Source organism: Myotis brandtii, unplaced genomic scaffold, assembly GCF_000412655.1.
Source record: "Myotis brandtii unplaced genomic scaffold, ASM41265v1 scaffold312, whole genome shotgun sequence".
NCBI classification, from domain to species: Eukaryota; Metazoa; Chordata; class Mammalia; order Chiroptera; family Vespertilionidae; genus Myotis; species Myotis brandtii.
Window position 1 is genome coordinate 521,620 of NW_005361955.1, and position 17,892 is coordinate 539,511.

General features: G+C 50.7%; 1 protein-coding gene across 4 annotated transcripts in view; it reads left to right on the forward strand.

The window, feature by feature from the left end:
* The window catches only part of PXYLP1 (2-phosphoxylose phosphatase 1), a 65,038-nt gene extending 47,535 nt beyond the window's left edge, over positions 1–17,503 (forward strand). For all 4 annotated transcript variants that reach the window (XM_005869993.2, XM_005869994.2, XM_005869995.2 and 1 more), the window contains 4 exons: positions 1,365–1,523; positions 2,218–2,344; positions 7,900–8,039; positions 14,254–17,503. In XM_005869993.2, the coding sequence (XP_005870055.1) occupies positions 1,365–1,523; positions 2,218–2,344; positions 7,900–8,039; positions 14,254–15,191 (1,364 nt within the window). In that variant the 3' untranslated portion in view covers positions 15,192–17,503. The remainder of the gene's footprint in view (positions 1–1,364; positions 1,524–2,217; positions 2,345–7,899; positions 8,040–14,253) is intronic.
* Positions 17,504–17,892: the final 389 nt, after the last annotated feature.

The window sequence follows — 17,892 nt, forward strand, 5'->3', positions numbered from 1 at the left end:
CAGGCCCCCATCCCTGGAGCAGTCGGCATGGCAAGCACAGGGTCCTGGAGGAGCAGCATGACACCCCCACCACCCCAGGCAGCTGGCCTGGGGGAGGAGCCACTCCCCCGAAGGAAAGGAGGGGTGGTGGTCTGACCCAGGGGTGGGGGCCCCCACAGCGCTCTAGCGAAGTCAGTTTTGAGCCCTGGCTGGTGAGGCTCAGTTGGCTGGGTGTCGTCCCATGTACCGAAAGGTCGCCAGTTCAATTCCCTGTCAGGGCACATGCCCGGGTTGCAGGCTCAATCCCCAGTAGGGAGCATGCAGGAGGCAGCCATCGATGTTTCTCTCTCATATCAGTGTTTCTCTCTTTCTCTCTTCCTTTCTCTCTGAAATCAATAAAAACCTATTTAAAGGGGAAAAATCACTTTTGAGGCACTTGTAACGGGCTTGCATACAGCAGGTTTTCTCTTCCTTTCTCTCTGAAATCAATAAAAACATTTAAAGGGAAAAAAATCAGTTTTGAGGCACTTGTAACGGGCTTGCATACAGCAGGTTCTTCAGGCTAGAGCTGCATGAAGAAGGCCAGGTATGCAGCTAGATTTTCATCCTCTACCCTGGCCAGACCCCGACATGGGGAGATGAGCCAGAGACCATGGGCATTGGCTCGGTGCCCTGGAGGAGAGGCGCTGGCCTGTCTTTGGACAAGTCTATGACTCCCAGCTAACGAGCTGGCTGCGGACACCTGGCTGTAACATTACCTGCGGGCCCTGTGGATCACTGAGTTTGGGGAAGTAACTGAGGTGGCCTGCGGCCCAAGGCCAGAGCGGGGCTTGTGGGCTAGGTCCTGGCCCTGCCTTTCTCTCCTTTTCTCTATTCCGTGGGGACCATCAATACAAATAAACAAAAATGAAAAGAAGCAAATTGTCATGAGATGAGCCATCTCCTTCCAGACACGTTCGTAATGCTGTGGGCTCTGGGGGCCACACAGTGCACAGCAGATGGTATTAAATGAGATGTGTCAGACACCCATGCCTGGCCCTTCGTAGATACTCAAAAGCTGGTGATTTCCTTCCTTTGTATTTATAGAATTCAGAGGGTGTTGGGAAGGAAGACATCCGTTTGAATGAAGTTAGTTCTACCTTCCCCACCGTGAGTGAGGCCCCACTGGTGTCGCATAATTATTAGTGAGCAGAGGGTCATGGCATCGAGAAAGAGGCAGGGCACAGTGGGGGCTCAAGAAACAGTTCTTGGAGGGAACGCTGACTTCTTGCTACACTGAAGTCTATGCCGCGGGAGAGAATAGTTATTCAAGGTGAAAACGCAGCCACGCTCGATGCCCCCCCCGGTGACCGCATGTGTCGTGACCTGCTTGCCTTCCCTTGCAGTCCACCTGATCCCGGTGTCCGTAGCTAAGAATGCAGTGAGTAGCAAGAGCCGGAAGAGAATCATGCCCGACCCTGTGACGGAGCCCCCCGGGATGGACCCGCTTTACGAAGCTCTCTTGTATTGCAACATTCCCAGTGTGGCCGAGCGCAGCATGGAAGGTAGGCCTGCCTGCGCTGCCCAACCTGGTTCCTCGACGGACACCCCTCCGGGGACTGGTTCTTCAAACAGCACAGCATGGTGGTGAGGAGCGCCCCGGCCTGGGCGCAATGCCTGCAGCTGCCACTAGGCTGTGCCCTTGAGTGAGTGAGTTCCCAGGTCTTAGCTTCCTCACTTCTAGCACATCACCCCCAGCTTTCTTGAGTAGGCTCTCTGGGGCTTAGGATGTCCTGCTAGTGTCTTGCAGGAAAGGTTTGGGAAAAATATGATTTCCACGTTGAATTTTGCTTTTTTTTTGAGAATGTACAAAAGAATGATGTTGAATCTGTTTGTGCCCTGCCTTGTTTGATGAGAGATTTGAAGAAGACATGTGTTCACTGTTCACTGTTTCCGGGCCTCCCGTAGTCTGTGGATGTGAGCGAGGGCACAGGAATATTCCTGCCCACATTTCCCTGGCCTCCAGCTGGCCACCATAGCCTCCCCGTGACTACTGGGGGCCTGGGGCATAAGCAGCCCACTCATGTCCCTCTGCCCTTCCAATGAGTCTATTCAGAGGCCCCCCACCCGGACCCCAGCACCGCACCCTGCTCCCAGTTACCCCTCCTCACGTCAGTGCAGTGAAAAGAATTGACACTTCCTGAGTGATAACAATACAATGTGTCTGTCTCTCTCTCTATGTCTGTCTGTCTCTCGCAGGTCATGCTCCGCATCATTTTAAGCTGGTCTCGGTGCATGTGTTCATTCGACATGGGGACAGATACCCACTGTATGTCATTCCCAAAACAAAGCGACCAGAAATTGACTGCACTCTAGTGGCTAACAGGTAAATTGCACTTAAAAAAAAAAAGTTCCTTTCAAGAATCTGTTCTCTCTGTCCTAATCATGATGCTGACTGGGGAACGACAGGATGGGGAGTGACCTGTCATGGAGGGAGTACTGTTCACCGGGAGTCTGATCTTCAGGGCAATCCTGCATGTTACTGCCATTTCACAGTTGAGAAAACAGAGGCCCAGAGAGGCGAGGACACCTGTGTGAGGCCACACAGCAGATAAAGCCCTGGCCAGTCTGAGGCCCACTCTCCCACCCTGCCGTTCCTCAGTTTGAGAAGTGGCTGGACGTGGTGCAGTGAACACTGGGTTAGGAGGCCTCAGACCTGGCTCAGCTCTTCCATTCAGGGAAACAGGTACGCCCCTTAGTCTCTGTGAGCCTCAGTCTTCTGTCTCTGAAGTGGGATGGCGACGCTGACCATGCAGAGTTGGGGTGAGGAGTAAGTGAGATGATAGAGGAGAAGGAACACTATCATTTACTTGCAAAGCCATATAAATGGATGCTGTTACTTCAAATATCCACAGGGGTAGAGACAGCCTGCTCTTGGTTGAGAGCCCTTAGGATGAAGAATAATTGAAAAGAGTGGAAATGGTGCATATGGAAGTGGCATGGCTCTAAAACTGGAGGCACAGTTAGCAATAAAAGTGATGGGCCAGGCCTCAGCAAACGTAGTCTGGGGATGCGTAACACCCCGCATGGAATGTGCTGAATGAGGAGAGGGGACGGAGGGAGTGCTCAGTGGGGAAGATGTTATTTTGATGGAATGCTCCTGGTTGCCAGCCTGCCCCGGGCAGCCGGGTGGAACCACGGATTGCCTCCCCGCAGCTGGGGCTGTTCTTTCCAAGTGGACCACAGTGTGAACCCGGGAGGTTCAGGTTAACTATTCGAATCTCAGGCCGTCTCATTACCCAGCATTATGGAGAAGGTGAAGTGAACCGTCTTTGGTAAAAACATGAAATACTGAGCGACTGCAGGCTTTCCTGTGTTGTTTCATTTCCTGCTGGAGGTCATGATGCTCGCAATCTGGGTGTTAGTGTTTTCTGTGTTCAGCGAGCATGGAGGCATGTCCCAGGGCCCGTGTCAGGGTGCCACACAGACACTGGCTTTCTTCCTCCTGTCTCTAGCCTTCTGTGTCAGCCTTCCCGTTGGGACCCGCTGCCTCTGCCATTCCCACCTTTGCACCTGCCACCTGGCTTGCTTGTCCCCCACGCCTGCTTGGCCCACTCCCACAGCTCCTTCAAGGCCCTCGGAGATGCTGGCTCCTCTAGGAAACCTCTCCCTGCGTGTGAGAATGGGTCCTCGGCTTGTATCAGGCACAGCCAGTGCCTCCTGCAAACTGGACAGGAAGACACATGGGACTGGTCTCTGAACAAAGTATTTCATCATCAGACCTTACCGGGCCTGAGGACTAGGGCAAGGGTGGAGGTCACTTGCTGTGCTGGGTATTAACTCTTCAGTTCCTGGATCATGGGGATGGGCTAGAGCATCCAGAGTGGCAGGAGGGCACAGGGTGGGGCGCAGGGAAGGCAGCTTAGGGACGTGGGGTTGCTAGATCGGGCACAGCAGGGTTTCTTTGTGTTCACAGCTGGCACAGTCCTACCTTTGCCTGCTGGCTGGGTATCTACCCTTTGAACAGCCCGGGCACAGATAGGCTACTGGGCCTCTGAGCTGGCCGGACCCAAGACAGCCTCCAGGACTCAGGGACAGTGCCCTGCTTTATCCGTGGCTACTTGCAGCTTTGGTCCTCTTTCTCTATCTGCGCTTCACCTTCTCAGAAGTGAGAATTTGAGAGGCTCGGCTCAGACTAGAAGGTCCCTGGGCATTTGAAGCTCTGGGGGCCATTCTGGTCGATCCCAGAAAAGGGGCCCATTGGGCAGGGCCACCTGGCAGCGGGCAGGGCCTCCCCCCATGCACCCTGGGACTTCACAGCTTGCCTTCCCAGCGTGATTGCCTCTGCCCTCCCCACATCACCAGCTTCTCCTTCCTGTATCATCCATGCCCAGCTCGAGCCTGGCACGTAATAGTTGTTGGACGGGTTTCGTTGCAGAATGAATTCAGGATCTAAGTGAGAATCACACGTCATAATTGCCTGTCATGTGCGCCTATCAGATAGAAGTCTCAGCACGGAGTCCTGTGAGGCCGATTAGCCTGTGTGTGTGGGGAAGATCTCTTCCCTCTCTGAGCCTCGATGTGCAGACCTGGAACGCGAGGGGGAGTGATGCCTCCCTTCCCACTAAGGTGGGAGAGCGAGGCACTGAGCCTGGTCCATGCTAAGAGCTTGATGAGGGGGTGCCATGTCATTTAGCACAGAAGCTTGGAGGTCTCCTAGGGCCAGCCTCTCTTCCTCCCTGAGTGGCCGTGGTCATGAAGCCAGGACAGGTCCCAGGGCCCCTCGTTCTGTCAGGGCGATGGCAGGGTGCACGGATGGGGCCGTTTCTGGGGCTCCCATTTGAGAGGCATAGTTTCTGGGGACCAGCTGCCCTGGCTGCCTCTGCCTTCATTGTCCCTGGCCTTGCTCTTGTGGCCTAGTTTGATCAAACATTCTGTATTTTTAGGATCTACTTTTAAGTCCTTTGCAGAAAGTGGGTGGGGCATGCATGTTTAATTCATGCATGTCATGTAATTAAGTCCATCTTTAAATAAAAACAATAAATGTCCATTCACAAGAGTGGACAGGACTCCCAGCCATTTGAATCTACTTCAGGCCTCTGAATCCCCTGGGACTGTGGGATCGGGTCACCAGCAGTGCCTGCCGCCTCCCCAGGTGCTAGTGCAGCTTCAGGAATTATTCATTTTTATGGCCGCCTAAAAGGCAGTGAGTCCTGGAGTGTGGCCGTTACTCTAGCCCAGTGAAAGGGGATGTCTGGGCCATGCACAGCGGGGAGCCGGATGTCCATTCAAGTCGGTCACCCCAGTGTTCCCCTTCACAGTGACACATGGCGTGGCTCCCGAAGTGTTTGTAGCAGAAGCTGTGTCTGTGTGAACGTCCTGTGCCTCATGACAGAGGTGCTCTCTCTACCCTCACAGGACTATGTTTAGCCAGCAATAAGGTTATTAGCCATTAACATGCTATGTTTAGTAAGTGGTTTCTTTTGCATTCATGAATATGAATTCGATACTCTTTTCTACATCCAAAGAAGAAAAAAATAAATCAATATGTTTATTCAATGAATTTTATTCTTAAATGCATGTCGTGTGCCAGGTGCTGTCACATGTACCTGGCTCGTACCAGGAAGTGGCATGTGAGCAGGCACCTAAAGGAAGTGAAGGAGCCGGCCCTGTGAGGATCTGGGGGAAGAGTGTTCCAGATGGCGGGAACAGCGTGTGCAAAGGGCCTGAGGCTGGAAGAGCTGGGCATGTCTGAGTGACAATAAAACTAGTATGTGGCTGAGCAGGAGGAGTGAAGGGGAGAATGGGCTTCTGAGGATTTAAAGAAGGCGATTGCCCTCAGGGGGCCTTGGAAGAGCACATCAGCCATTTGTCTTCTCTTCCATAAGGGAAGTTTTTCTTCTATGAATCCTCATCTCGCCCTACAACAAGCACGTTTTCACGAACGCAGTGAGAAACAAACACCTCATTAAGCAGTCGGATTCCCTGAGAACCCGGGACATCTCAGCAAACACTTCCAGTCGTGAAATTCTGTTTCTAAAATTGGCAGCAACGCTCTCCCAGATCCGCAGACATCGCCAACCTGAAAGAGTGGCCCGCAGCAGAGCGTTTGGCTCCTGGTGATGCGTGGCCTTTGTTTATGTGCATTCCTCTGGGCAGCCTCATTATCAGTTGGAAACTTTATTTCCGAGTTTGCCAATATTTACACGTTTTAGCCTCAGGATGAAAAGCGCATGCTCTGTCTGCATGCAGAGACAGCCCGCCCGGCACAGTCCTGGGTAAATTACCAGACCGTCCTTTATGACAGGATTAGCATTCTCTAGTTCCAAAGCCTATTTTATAAAAGATGGATTTTTTTTTAGCTTTATGTTTCTGAAAGATATTAAACCTATTCTGGCAGCCCTTTTTCAAGCATTGTCCATGTCAATTGGGCTCTCAGCAGCAGGGGTCGGCCATTAGAGCAATTTCTCTTTGCTGCTTTTCATGCTGATTTGGTTTAGCTGGGACTAGTCTGTCCGCTTCTGTTCAGCTGGAAAATGTATACACATTCATAGGCCATTTTACTATTCAAAGAATAGGTGTAAATATTCATAAGTCATCTCATTATTCAGAGGAATTGTGTCTATATTCATAGGTCATTTCATTATTCAGGGAAATGGTGTATTAGTGACTAGAAAGATAAATTAAATCTTGATTTGCCACATGTGCTCCATGGCAGAAATATAAAAAAAAAAGGTCAGGTCTCATAAACACACCGGTGTTGTTGTTTTGCTATTTGTGACCCCCCCACATGAAATGACATATTGTATGTGCAAAAGACATAGTGAATTTAGAGAACTACAGAGATCTTGGTTTTCTTAATCAGTTAATTTTCTTCAAAAGAGCCTTTCCGGAGGTCAGATAAGTTAAGGATTAAGAGTTACCCAGGTGAAGGTTGGGGTGGGGTGGGTTGTTTTTTTTTAAAAATATATGTTTTTATTGATTTGAGAGAGAAAGGAGAGGGATAGAGAAATAGAAACATTGATGACAATTATCAGTTGGCTGCCTCCTGCACGCCTCCTAGTGGGGATCAAGCCCACAACCCAGGCATGTGCCCTGACCCGGAATAGAACCAGTGACCTCTTGGTTGATGAGTTGACGCTCAATCACTGAGCCACACTGGACGGGTTTTTAGGAGGAAGAGGCAGCATGTGGCAAATCTTGGAAGCATGAAAGAACAAGTGTGTTGGGGGAACGGAAGTCGGTTGGTGGCTGTGTGTGTCCAGAGCTCGGCATTAGAGTGGAAAGGGCTGGGGAGCCCTGAGTCAACGCGAGGTGGGGCCAGAACAGACCAACAGGCACGCGTGGCCCCTTCCAGAAGGCAGTATGTGGAAGAGCAGTGACGAGTCGGGGTTGCCTTTTAAGGGATCTCGCTGGCAGTGGAGAAGGCAGATGAGAGGGGCAGGATTAGGCTGCAGGTAGTCCAAAGAGGAACCCGTGCCATCCAGACAGAAGCTGCCTGAGCCGGAACCCAGCTGGTGGCTGCAGGGATGCAGGAGAGAGGTGGGCAGCCCCTGGAGGACATGTGTGCAGGATGAGGGGGGGCGGGGGGCAGGTGGCCTGTGTAGGGGCAGGGGAGGGACAGATGGAGCACTCCCAGCCTAGGCATGGCATCTGGAGAGGGAGCCTGGGGGGGCGCAGGCTGGGAACCAACAGTGGAGGGCAGAGCTGACACCCAGGGGGATGGGCACTTCAGCAGAGGAGAGGCGCCGGCTGGCCTTGCAGAGGGGGGTTATGCGTAGCCATCGGTGGCTGAGTGATCACGAAATTGGAATTTAAATGCTATTGAGCGATCGCCTGTTGGGGCGAAAGGGCACACACTTGGGGTTTCGTTTGCTGAAGCTGAGACCATTGCGGACGCTGTGGAGCATGCTGACCTCTAGATCTGTGTTGTCTCTTTAGGAAACCGTATCACCCGAAGCTGGAAGCTTTCGTTAGTCACATGTCAAAAGGATCCGGAGCCTCTTTCGAAAGCCCCCTACATTCCCTGCCTCTTTTCCCCAATCACCCGCTCTGTGAGATGGGAGAGCTCACACAGACAGGTACGTGTGACAACCGTTCGCACACACTGGGGGCGAATAGCGAATACTCCGGGGCCAGGCGCTGCGGGCTCATAGGGCAGATAAGGACTGGCACTCAGCATTCTCTGAGTCCACCAGCATTCCTAATGAACATCTGATTTCTAAAAAAACAACAACAACCAACTTTATTGTTATTACAAAGGCAGTGTATGTTCATGGAAGAGAAATTGGGAATGACAATTAAGCAAAAGGAAGAAAAACAGCACCTATAATCCCACCAAAGTAATTAGTTATCTTTCTGTGTTCATGCATGCATGCGTGCACACACACACACACACACACACTCACAGTGGTATCTTACTAAACACACTATTTTGTTACCCACTTTTTCACTGAGTATATTGTGATCATCTTTCCCTATTCATCAACAACACCATTTCTGATTGCTACATATTATCCCACTATGGCTGGGCCATAATTTATACAATTAATCCCATATTCTTAGATACTTCAAGCAAAACACCTGGTAAGTTTCAGTGTGCCAGGTCTCAGGGAGAAACAGGGCAGATCCCTGCTGAGCGAGCAGTTTGTTTGGTCAGACCACCTTTCTCTTGCAGCCCTATTTGTACTGTTGTGCAGCCAGCTCGCTGTCAGAGTCGTGGTGAGTTATTTGTGGGATCCCTTTGTTGGGAAGAGAAAGAACTGGTGGGTCCCCAGGAGCTTCCGGTTTCCTACTTCAGTCTGGGACCTCAGAGGACCTCTGCTTGGTGCCAGCTTTTGGGGAAGAAACAGGAGGACCTATTGGCCATGCTCTGTCTTCCTGTCCCCAGCATCGTAGGACCTCAGCTTTGATGGGAGGAAGGTCTCCGTCCTGCCGCGGGGAGAATGGTGGTGACGGGCAGAGTGGGGCAAGCTGAAGGCTCTGGAGGGCCAGCCTGGGAGAAGGAGTTTTCCAAAAGCTTTTGATAATTAGTTCCACGCATACAGATTCTGCACTTGATTAACACAGGAGTCATCCTACCAGATCCAGCGCCCCTTTTATTAGCAAGTAAAAGCGCTCCCTTAACTATCCTCAAGTGAAATTCGAATACAATATAATCTTTCTACATACATAGTCTTACAATATAGCAGATACCCTAACTATAATAGAAAGGAGGGGAAAGGGAAACTAATTTATTATAGAATTCTGTGTGCCTCAGTGTAAATGCTTGGGCACACCTACACTAGAAACAGGAATGATGGAATCGGTCGCTTACACGTAAGTATAGATTGCTGACGGACAGCTACCAATGCAGACTGACTGAGAGGCGTATTGGTGACTTTAGTACCAAGTGTTGGAACATTTTTTTTTAACAAGTTCTGATCAAAACAAAATACATGTGTCCCTCAATTGATACCATGTTTCTCGGAAATTCATTGGATGTTAATGTTACGCAAAAATGACTTTGTGTTTATAGATTCAAAAAAAGTGAGTTTGCCCTAGCTGGTTTGGCTCAGTGAAGGGTCCCAGGTTCGATTCTGGTCAAGGGCACATGCCCAGTAGGGGGCGGGCAGGAGGCAGCCGATCAATGATTCTCATCATTGATGTTTCTCTCTCTCCCTCTCCCTTCCTCTCTGAAATCAATAAAAATATTTTTTAAAGTGGGTTCTAGGCTATATCAACAGATTTTTCACGCATGTTTTTTTTAACAAGTTCTGATGAAAACAAAATACAAGTGTCCCTCAATTAATATCATGTTTCTCGGAAATTCACTGGATGTTAATGTTACGCAAAAATGACGTTGTGTTTATAGATTCAAAAAAAGTGAGTTCGCCCTAGCTGGTTTGGCTCAGTGAAGGGTCCCGGGTTCGATTCCGGTCAAGGGCACATGCCCAGTAGAGGGCGGGCAGGAGGCAGCCGATCAATGATTCTTATCATTGATATTTCTATCTCTCTCTCCCTCTCCCTTCCTCTCCGAAATCAATAAAAATATTTTTAGAGTGGGTTCTAGGCTATATAAACAGATTTTTCACGTGTGGGAATGTCTTATGGGACTGAGAACAGTTCCTTGTGAAGACTGTCCAGCCCCCTGGCCACCACCCACTGGTGTCAGGAACATTATTTCCCATATTATTGTGACAGCTCAGCCTCCAGACCCTCCCTGAGGGCAGACCCCGGCTTGCTGAGAACCTCTGCTTACTCTGGTTGCAAGTAACAGAAACCAACTCAAGCACAAAAGGGACATTATTATAAGGCTTCACAGTGACTCGCCGACTGTGAGGGCGAGAATATGAGCAGGCCTCCGGAGACTGGAGCCAGGAATAAAAAGTCTGCCTGTCGCTGCCTCTGTGGTTTTGCCGGGTGTCTGTCAACAGAGTGACAGTCCTAGCCACACCCACAGATGGGCTGGCAAGTCCACATTCTTGAGAGAGAGAGTCCGAAGGGGTCCTTGAGGGTCAGCGCCATCACCTGGCTACGAGGTCAGGGTGACTGTGCATTGAGAGTGGGACCCAGCCTTTGGGTCCAGGGGCCGTCCCCTGAGAAGAGTGGGGAGCGGGGGCGGGGCTCACACACGTACTGACAGTCATTCATTCTGACCTTTCTTCTCATTGATTTCTTATCATCATTATCATATTCTAAATTAGTATTACTCTAGAAATTATTTTTGCAGTATTGTGTGCCGTTCCACTGAAGCTGAGGAATCCGCTAGGACAGGCAGGGGAGCAGCTTACTCACCCAGGCCCCTCCCCTCCCCTCCTCCACACCCAACAGCTGCCACAGCACCTTGAACAGAGCAGGCACCAGTGATCAGTCTGTTCCTACGCAGTCTCTGTGGGTGCCAAAGTGTGCCAGTGAATGCTGCTAACGGCCCAGAGGTCCAGCGGCCTGTGGGAAGGGGAAGGAGTTGTTCGTGTGACCTGGGGGAGGAAGACCACAGGGAAGGCAGGAGTGGAGCCAGGCGCAGGAGGGGGGTTTCTCTGGGCAGAGGAGGGTGAAGGGCAGGAATAGCAGGCTGCGTGTGGAGAGTATAAGAAGTCCTAAATGGCTAGGACTTAGTATTTCTTCGTGAAAATGTAGGGACTGTGACAAGGGACTAAGAGCACAAGTTTGGGGCCAGATGGGGACTCAGTTCTGCTACTTCTCCACTGTGAAAGGCCTTATTCTCTCTTAATGGCCAATTTCATCTTCTATTTTAAATTTTATTTTAAGAAAGCCTCGCTTAAGCAGTCATTTGTCACTGGCACACTTTGGCACCCACAGAGACTACGTAGGAACAGACTGATCACTGGTGCCTGCTCTGTTCAAGGTGCTGTGGCAGCTGTTGGGTTTGGGGGAGGGGAGGGGAGGGGCCTGGGTGAGTAAGCTGCTCCCCTGCCTGTCCTAGCGGATCCCTCAGCTGCAGTGGAAGGGCACACACGGAGACCAGCTACTGCTGCAGGCCGCAGGGTCGTATAGGATAAGCACAGGCTTTGGAGGATAGACAGCCCCATAAAATGGGGCTAATATCTTCCGGACAGGGCTGGTGGTGAGTGAGATTCGATAGCATGTGGAAAGTGCCTCATACAGGCACAGCGCGAGGCTCGGTGAATGCTGCTAACGGCCCAGAGGTCCAGCGGCCTGTGGGAAGGGGAAGGAGTTGTTCGTGTGACCTGGGGGAGGAAGACCACAGGGAAGGCAGGAGTGGAGCCAGGCGCAGGAGGGGGGTTTCTCTGGGCAGAGGAGGGTGAAGGGCAGGAATAGCAGGCTGCGTGTGGAGAGTATAAGAAGTCCTAAATGGCTAGGACTTAGTATTTCTTCGTGAAAATGTAGGGACTGTGACAGGGGACTAAGAGCACAAGGTTGGGGCCAGATGGGGACTCAGTTCTGCTACTTCTCCACTGTGAAAGGCCTTATTCTCTCTTAATGGCCAATTTCATCTTCTATTTTAAATTTTATTTTAAGAAAGCCTCGCTTAAGCAGTCATTTGTCACTGGCACACTTTGGCACCCACAGAGACTGCGTAGGAACAGACTGATCACTGGTGCCTGCTCTGTTCAAGGTGCTGTGGCAGCTGTTGGGTGTGGAGGAGGGGAGGGGAGGGGCCTGGGTGAGTAAGCTGCTCCCCGGCCTGTCCTAGCGGATCCCTCAGCTGCAGTGGAACGGCACACACGGAGACCAGCTACTGCTGCAGGCCGCAGGGTCGTATAGGATAAGCACAGGCTTTGGAGGATAGACAGCCCCATAAAATGGGGCTAATATCTTCCGGACAGGGCTGGTGGTGAGTGAGATTCGATAGCATGTGGAAAGTGCCTCATACAGGCACAGCGCGAGGCTCGGTGAATGCTGCTAACGGCCCAGAGGTCCAGCGGCCTGTGGGAAGGGGAAGGAGTTGTTCGTGTGACCTGGGGGAGGGAGAAGGGAGACCACAGGGAAGGCAGGAGTGGCGCCAGGCGCAGGAGGAGGGTTTCTCTGTGCAGAGGAGGGAGAAGGGCAGGAATAGCAGGCTGGTTTGGAGAGTATAAGTCCTAAATGGCTGGAACTTAGTATTTCTGCGTGAAAATGTCGGGACTGTGACAAGGGACTAAGAGCACAAGGTTGGGGCCAGATGGGGGCTCAGTTCTGCTACTTCTCCACTGTGAAGGGCCTCCGTTTCCTCACCTAGAAAATAAGGAAAATGGGGAGAATGATCAGCCTTTACTGTCTTTTTGTGAGGATTAAAGGAGAAAGGTCTGGCCCGCAGTAAGCACTCCACCTTTAATATTTGCAGCTAAGAATGTGAGGTAGGCCCAGAAGTGAACTAGATACAGATTCTTGATGTTCGTCACTCATGGTTTGCCTCATTTTGCAAGTCATTTGGGAAATGCTAAGGCTCCACCCAGCCCCGATCTCTGAGGGAATTCTGCTCTCAATCCATATTCTTCGTTCAGAGCAGGACTTCCTTTGTTGGGGGCGTTTTCTGAGCTATTCCCCTTCCTGGGCCAACAGTGCCCTCTGCCTCATGCACTTCAGCCTTAAGCTGTCTCATCTTGGCGGTGGGGCTGTTCAAACCGTTTGGGCATCTGAATAAGTGATATGGCTGGTCATGGGGCCCGCATATGGTTCCCACTCTCAGAGAATGCATATTTGTTACTGAAATTGCATCCCATTGGCTGGCAGGCGAGCTTGCTTTTATCTTGGATTGCCTTCTCTTGCTCGAAGAGAAGGCCTTTTTAAAAAAAGACCATTTATTGCTGTACTGTGGTTCAACGCTGAAACATCTTAAAGATAAACTTGAAATTTTTGCTCCTACCCATGTTCCATCCACACCCTTTCTGTGCCCCCATCATTCCCAGGTAACCATTGAGATCAGTTTCTTGTGCATCCTTCCCAAGTTTCTTTTGCAGAGCACAGACAATTGCAAATATACATTCTTATTTTCCCCCATTTTTATTTGCTGATTTTAGCGAGAAAGAGAGACATCAATATGAGAGAAAAACATCAACTGGTTACCTTCCAAATGGGCCCCGACTGGGGATCGAACCCGCAACCTTTTGGTGTATGGGATGATGCTCCAACCAACTGAGCCACACCAACCAGGGCCCCCCATTTTTATTTAAAAGGAGCAAAAAAAACATACTGTCCTGCACTTTGCTTTTTTCCGCACATTCTCTCTGTGTATCTGGGAAATCATCCCATATTCGTTCAGAGAGTGTCCTTATGGTCGACTGGGAAAGCCCCAGCCAGGCCAGACAGAATGTACCTAAACGTTAGCAGAGGGGACTTCCCAGCACTGAGAGGACTAAGCAGCCAGCAAGCGGCCTTTTCTCTTCCTGATTGAGTTCCCGGAGTCCTCCCTGCGGGCTGAGGAATGCCATGTCCCTGGGGCCAGGGACAAAGCTCTCCTTAGACCTGTGACACCTACAGCCTGGGCACCCCCCCCTCCCCCCCAGCGAGTGATTCCTTCTGTCCGAGGCCTGCCAGTCACAGTGTCTCCCACAGGGAAGGGGCTGGCCTACAGGGAGGGTTGAGGCAGATGGTCATGGTGCTCCCCAGAAAGGCTGTGGGTCCCAAGGACAGGGCTCACTCGGCTCATCCCTTCGCGGATAACTCCAAGGTGCCCCCCAGTTGTCAGGCTGGCGTGAACCCGTTCTCACAGCCTCCACACAGTGGGCAGCAGGCTCGATCACATGATCTCCCACTGCTCTAAGGTGGCTGGAGCTGGGCACTGACTCAGTTTCCCTTGCCGTTCCCTTGGCTGAGCTGCTGGTCAGGAAAGCTTGTGTCGCTCTGTTCCAGGAGTTGTGCAGCATCTGCAGAATGGCCAGCTGCTGAGGGACATCTACCTAAAGAAACACCAACTCCTGCCCAGTGACTGGTCCCCCGACCAGCTCTACTTAGAGACCACGGGGAAAAGCCGGACGCTGCAGAGCGGGCTGGCCCTGCTGTATGGCTTTCTCCCCGACTTCGACTGGAAGAAGGTCTATTTCAGGCACCAGCCCAGCGCTCTGTTCTGCTCCGGAAGCTGCTACTGCCCCATGAGAAACCACTACCTGGAAAAGGAGCAGCGGCGGCAGTACCTCTTACGCCTGAAGAACGGCCAGCTGGAGAGGGCCTACGGGGAGATGGCCAAGGTCGTGGACATCCCCACCAAGCAGCTGCGGGCCGCCAACCCCATCGACTCCCTGCTCTGCCACTTCTGCCACAACCTCAGCTTCCCCTGCACCGGAAACGGCTGCATCGACATGGAGCACTTCAAGGTGATCAAGACCCATCAGATGGAGGACGAGAGGGAGAGGCGGGAGAAGAAACTGTATCTGGGGTATGCGCTCCTGGGCGCCCACCCCATCCTGAACCAGACGGTCGGCCGCATGCTGCGAGCCGCCGAGGGCAGGAGCGAAGAGGTCTTCGCCCTCTATTCTGCTCACGACGTCACTCTGTCCCCGGTCCTCAGCGCCCTGGGCCTGACGGAAGCCAGGTTCCCGAGGTTCGCCGCCAGGCTGATCTTCGAGCTCTGGCAGGACAGGGACGAGCCCAGGGAGCACGCGGTGCGGGTTCTCTACAACGGCGTGGACGTCACGTTCCACACCTCCTTCTGCCAGGACCACCGCCGGCGCTGGCCCAAGCCCATGTGCCCCCTCGACAACTTGGTCCGCTTCGTCAGAAGGGACATGCTGGTGGGCCTGGGGAGTGGTAGCACTAATTATTATGATGCCTGTCACTGGAAAGGATTCTAAGAGGTGCAGAGTCCAGCACTCGCAGAGTCTATGTCGAAACAGAGGGGTGGGAAAGGTACACTTCTCGTTCCAGCCTTCGCTAAGGGTACAAGGTTATTGATTTCCATGGCTAGACACTGTGCTTGGGAGCCACACAGATGGTTTTCGGTTGAACAATGAGGACGTTGTTGAATTCGGGTTCGGGAGTTCCTTGATACACAATGGCCAATTCACAGAAAGAGGAAGGTACTTTATCATAGCCAGACTTTGCTTCACTATGCCAGACTATTTTAATACTCAGAGTTGCCAGCCCACATGTGTATTCTTCTGACCTGCCAGTGGTACCAGCAAACCTCAGCCCAAATGTGCTTAATCTGGGACCATCTTACCTTGTCCTTGTTTGGTGAAAAATTTCCCCAAGTAATTTATGTAAAATAGGGCTTGACAGACCTTTTTCTGTACATGGCCAGAGAGTAGATAGTTTAGACTGTGCAGACCAAAAAGCCACACATAGTCCCTTGTCACAGCTCTTTCGTTCTGCTCTTGTCACGGGAAAGCAACCACAGACGGTACATACAGCGTGCACAGGTCGCACAAAACAGGCCGTGGGTCGGGTGTGGCCCTGGGGCGATGGCTCGCTGGCCCCTGATCCAAAACACAGGCTCTACTACAATTGCACTCTCAGCACTTTGAGAACCGGGTGGATACCAAGAATTACTCAGCGGTGCCTCCGGTCACTTCTGCTAGCAACACAGAATTTGGTCTGTATCTATTATAACAAAACCAAGGGAAATACACATTGAACCAGAAGGAATCACAGAAAAGTTGTCAGAATAATACTTGATGTTCATGATGATTGTGGTATGACAGTTTCAAGGATGTTTGGAACATTTGTCTGCTGTCGTCTATTTGCTGTATATGCTGAAATTTTTGTATTCCATTTGGTATTTTTATAGTCTAGGAGAATATTTTCTGAGACCAGTTTTAGATGTGCTCTGATTCCCTTGTAATATTCCATTTGCTGCCCCTGGTTGGTGTTCAGAAGGGAGCCAGAAGCTGACGACAGGCACTTTCTTCCAATAAAACGAATTATGGCTTATTCCCTTGGACAAGCTGTAGCGTTGGATCAACTTTTAAACCCTTTTTGTGAGTTTCGAAAGGTAAATTCTAACTGATTTTTAAGTACGTTTTTGGAAGAACTTTGGTACTAGGTAGTCAAATAATCTTTATAAGGTATTTTATATATTAGAAGCAATGACTGAATCTGTGGTTTCTGAACTAATGGTGCTAGTTCTGTGCGAAGAGATGTCACGTGCAAGTGAGGTTCTCCAGTGTCATTGATATCCCCCTCATTTCTCTTTGTTTTTACCCAGTGTTGCATTTCAATACATGTTTCTATGAATAAATTTTGATGAATACTTGTACGTACCACTAACGGTTTGTACCTCTAAGTCACTGTGGTTCTTTTCAAGTGAGTGCCAATATTTTTAAAATGTATCCCTTTTTTTTTTTTTTGTATAAATGAAAATGTGCTAAATTAGAAAACTCTACAGCACATGTGGGGAAGGGAGGGCCAGGCCCTGTGGTGCGCTGCAGCCGCTGACAGGCTGCGCTGGGCCCAGCAGGGACAACGGAAAGGAACGTCCTGCTTCCTTCTCTCAGGGCAGCAGCGAGCTCGCTGGGCCGGGAGGACGCGTCCCAGCTGGTGGCCTAGGGCTGGGTGAACGTTTATCTTACCTGCTTCTAGTATTGCTGACCATCTTGTGTTGTCTCTGGAGTATTTAAAGCCTAAACAGGTGCATTTTTCTCTCTCTCGCAGTATTTGAATTAGAGCTGCTAAACGCAGCTTGAAGAACATAGAATTGAATCAGAAGATGTTTTAAAAATTAATTTGCAACACCTGTTGGTAAAGGTAAATATTTTGGCCAAGAGCCCACATAGAAAGTGTTGTAGATACAGGTTTTGCCTCGGTGATGAGAAAAACCACCTTTGAGGGAAAACAGCTTTGTTTTCCTGAATTGTTGCCAAGGCCTTTTACAACATGGCAGCCCTGCTCACACCCAGAGTCCGGACACTTAGGTAAGAACTTGAGCTTAGGACGCCCACCGTCAGTTCCCGCTTTACCTTTCCAGGGCTCCTCTTAACATAACCGCGTAGAGTTACGCCTGCAAAGCGTCAGTGGCCTCCGCCCCAGCCGCCTTATAGGTTATAGGTGTTTCCTCCGCTGTTCTCTGTCTCCTGCTGCACGTGACCCGGTGGAGGACTGCCATTCCCCCAGCTCAGTTGCACCCCCCTAACTGGGATCTGTAAGTAATAAATCTTGTGACGACTTCCTTTGTGTGGATGTATTGAAACTGCGCCTTCAATCAAAACGGCCCGTGGGTGGGTTTCACTTCCCCAAAGTGAGCTCTTGGATGCTGGGGGAGCTACCTGCTGCCTCCGTGGGGGTGGCTTGTGCTTCCTCATTCAACAGATCACAATCTGTGTTCTTCCCCCTCCTCCCCCTAGATTTTTAAACTTTTATTTTTTAAATTACGGTTCACATACAATATTACACTAGTTTCAGGTATACAACATAGTGATGAGACATTTATATTCTATTCTTTTTTATTTTTAATATATTTTTATTGATTTCAGAGGAAGGGGAGAGAGAGAGAGAGAAACATCAATGATAAGAGAGAATCATTGATCGGCTGCCTCCTGCAGGCCCCACACTGGGGAT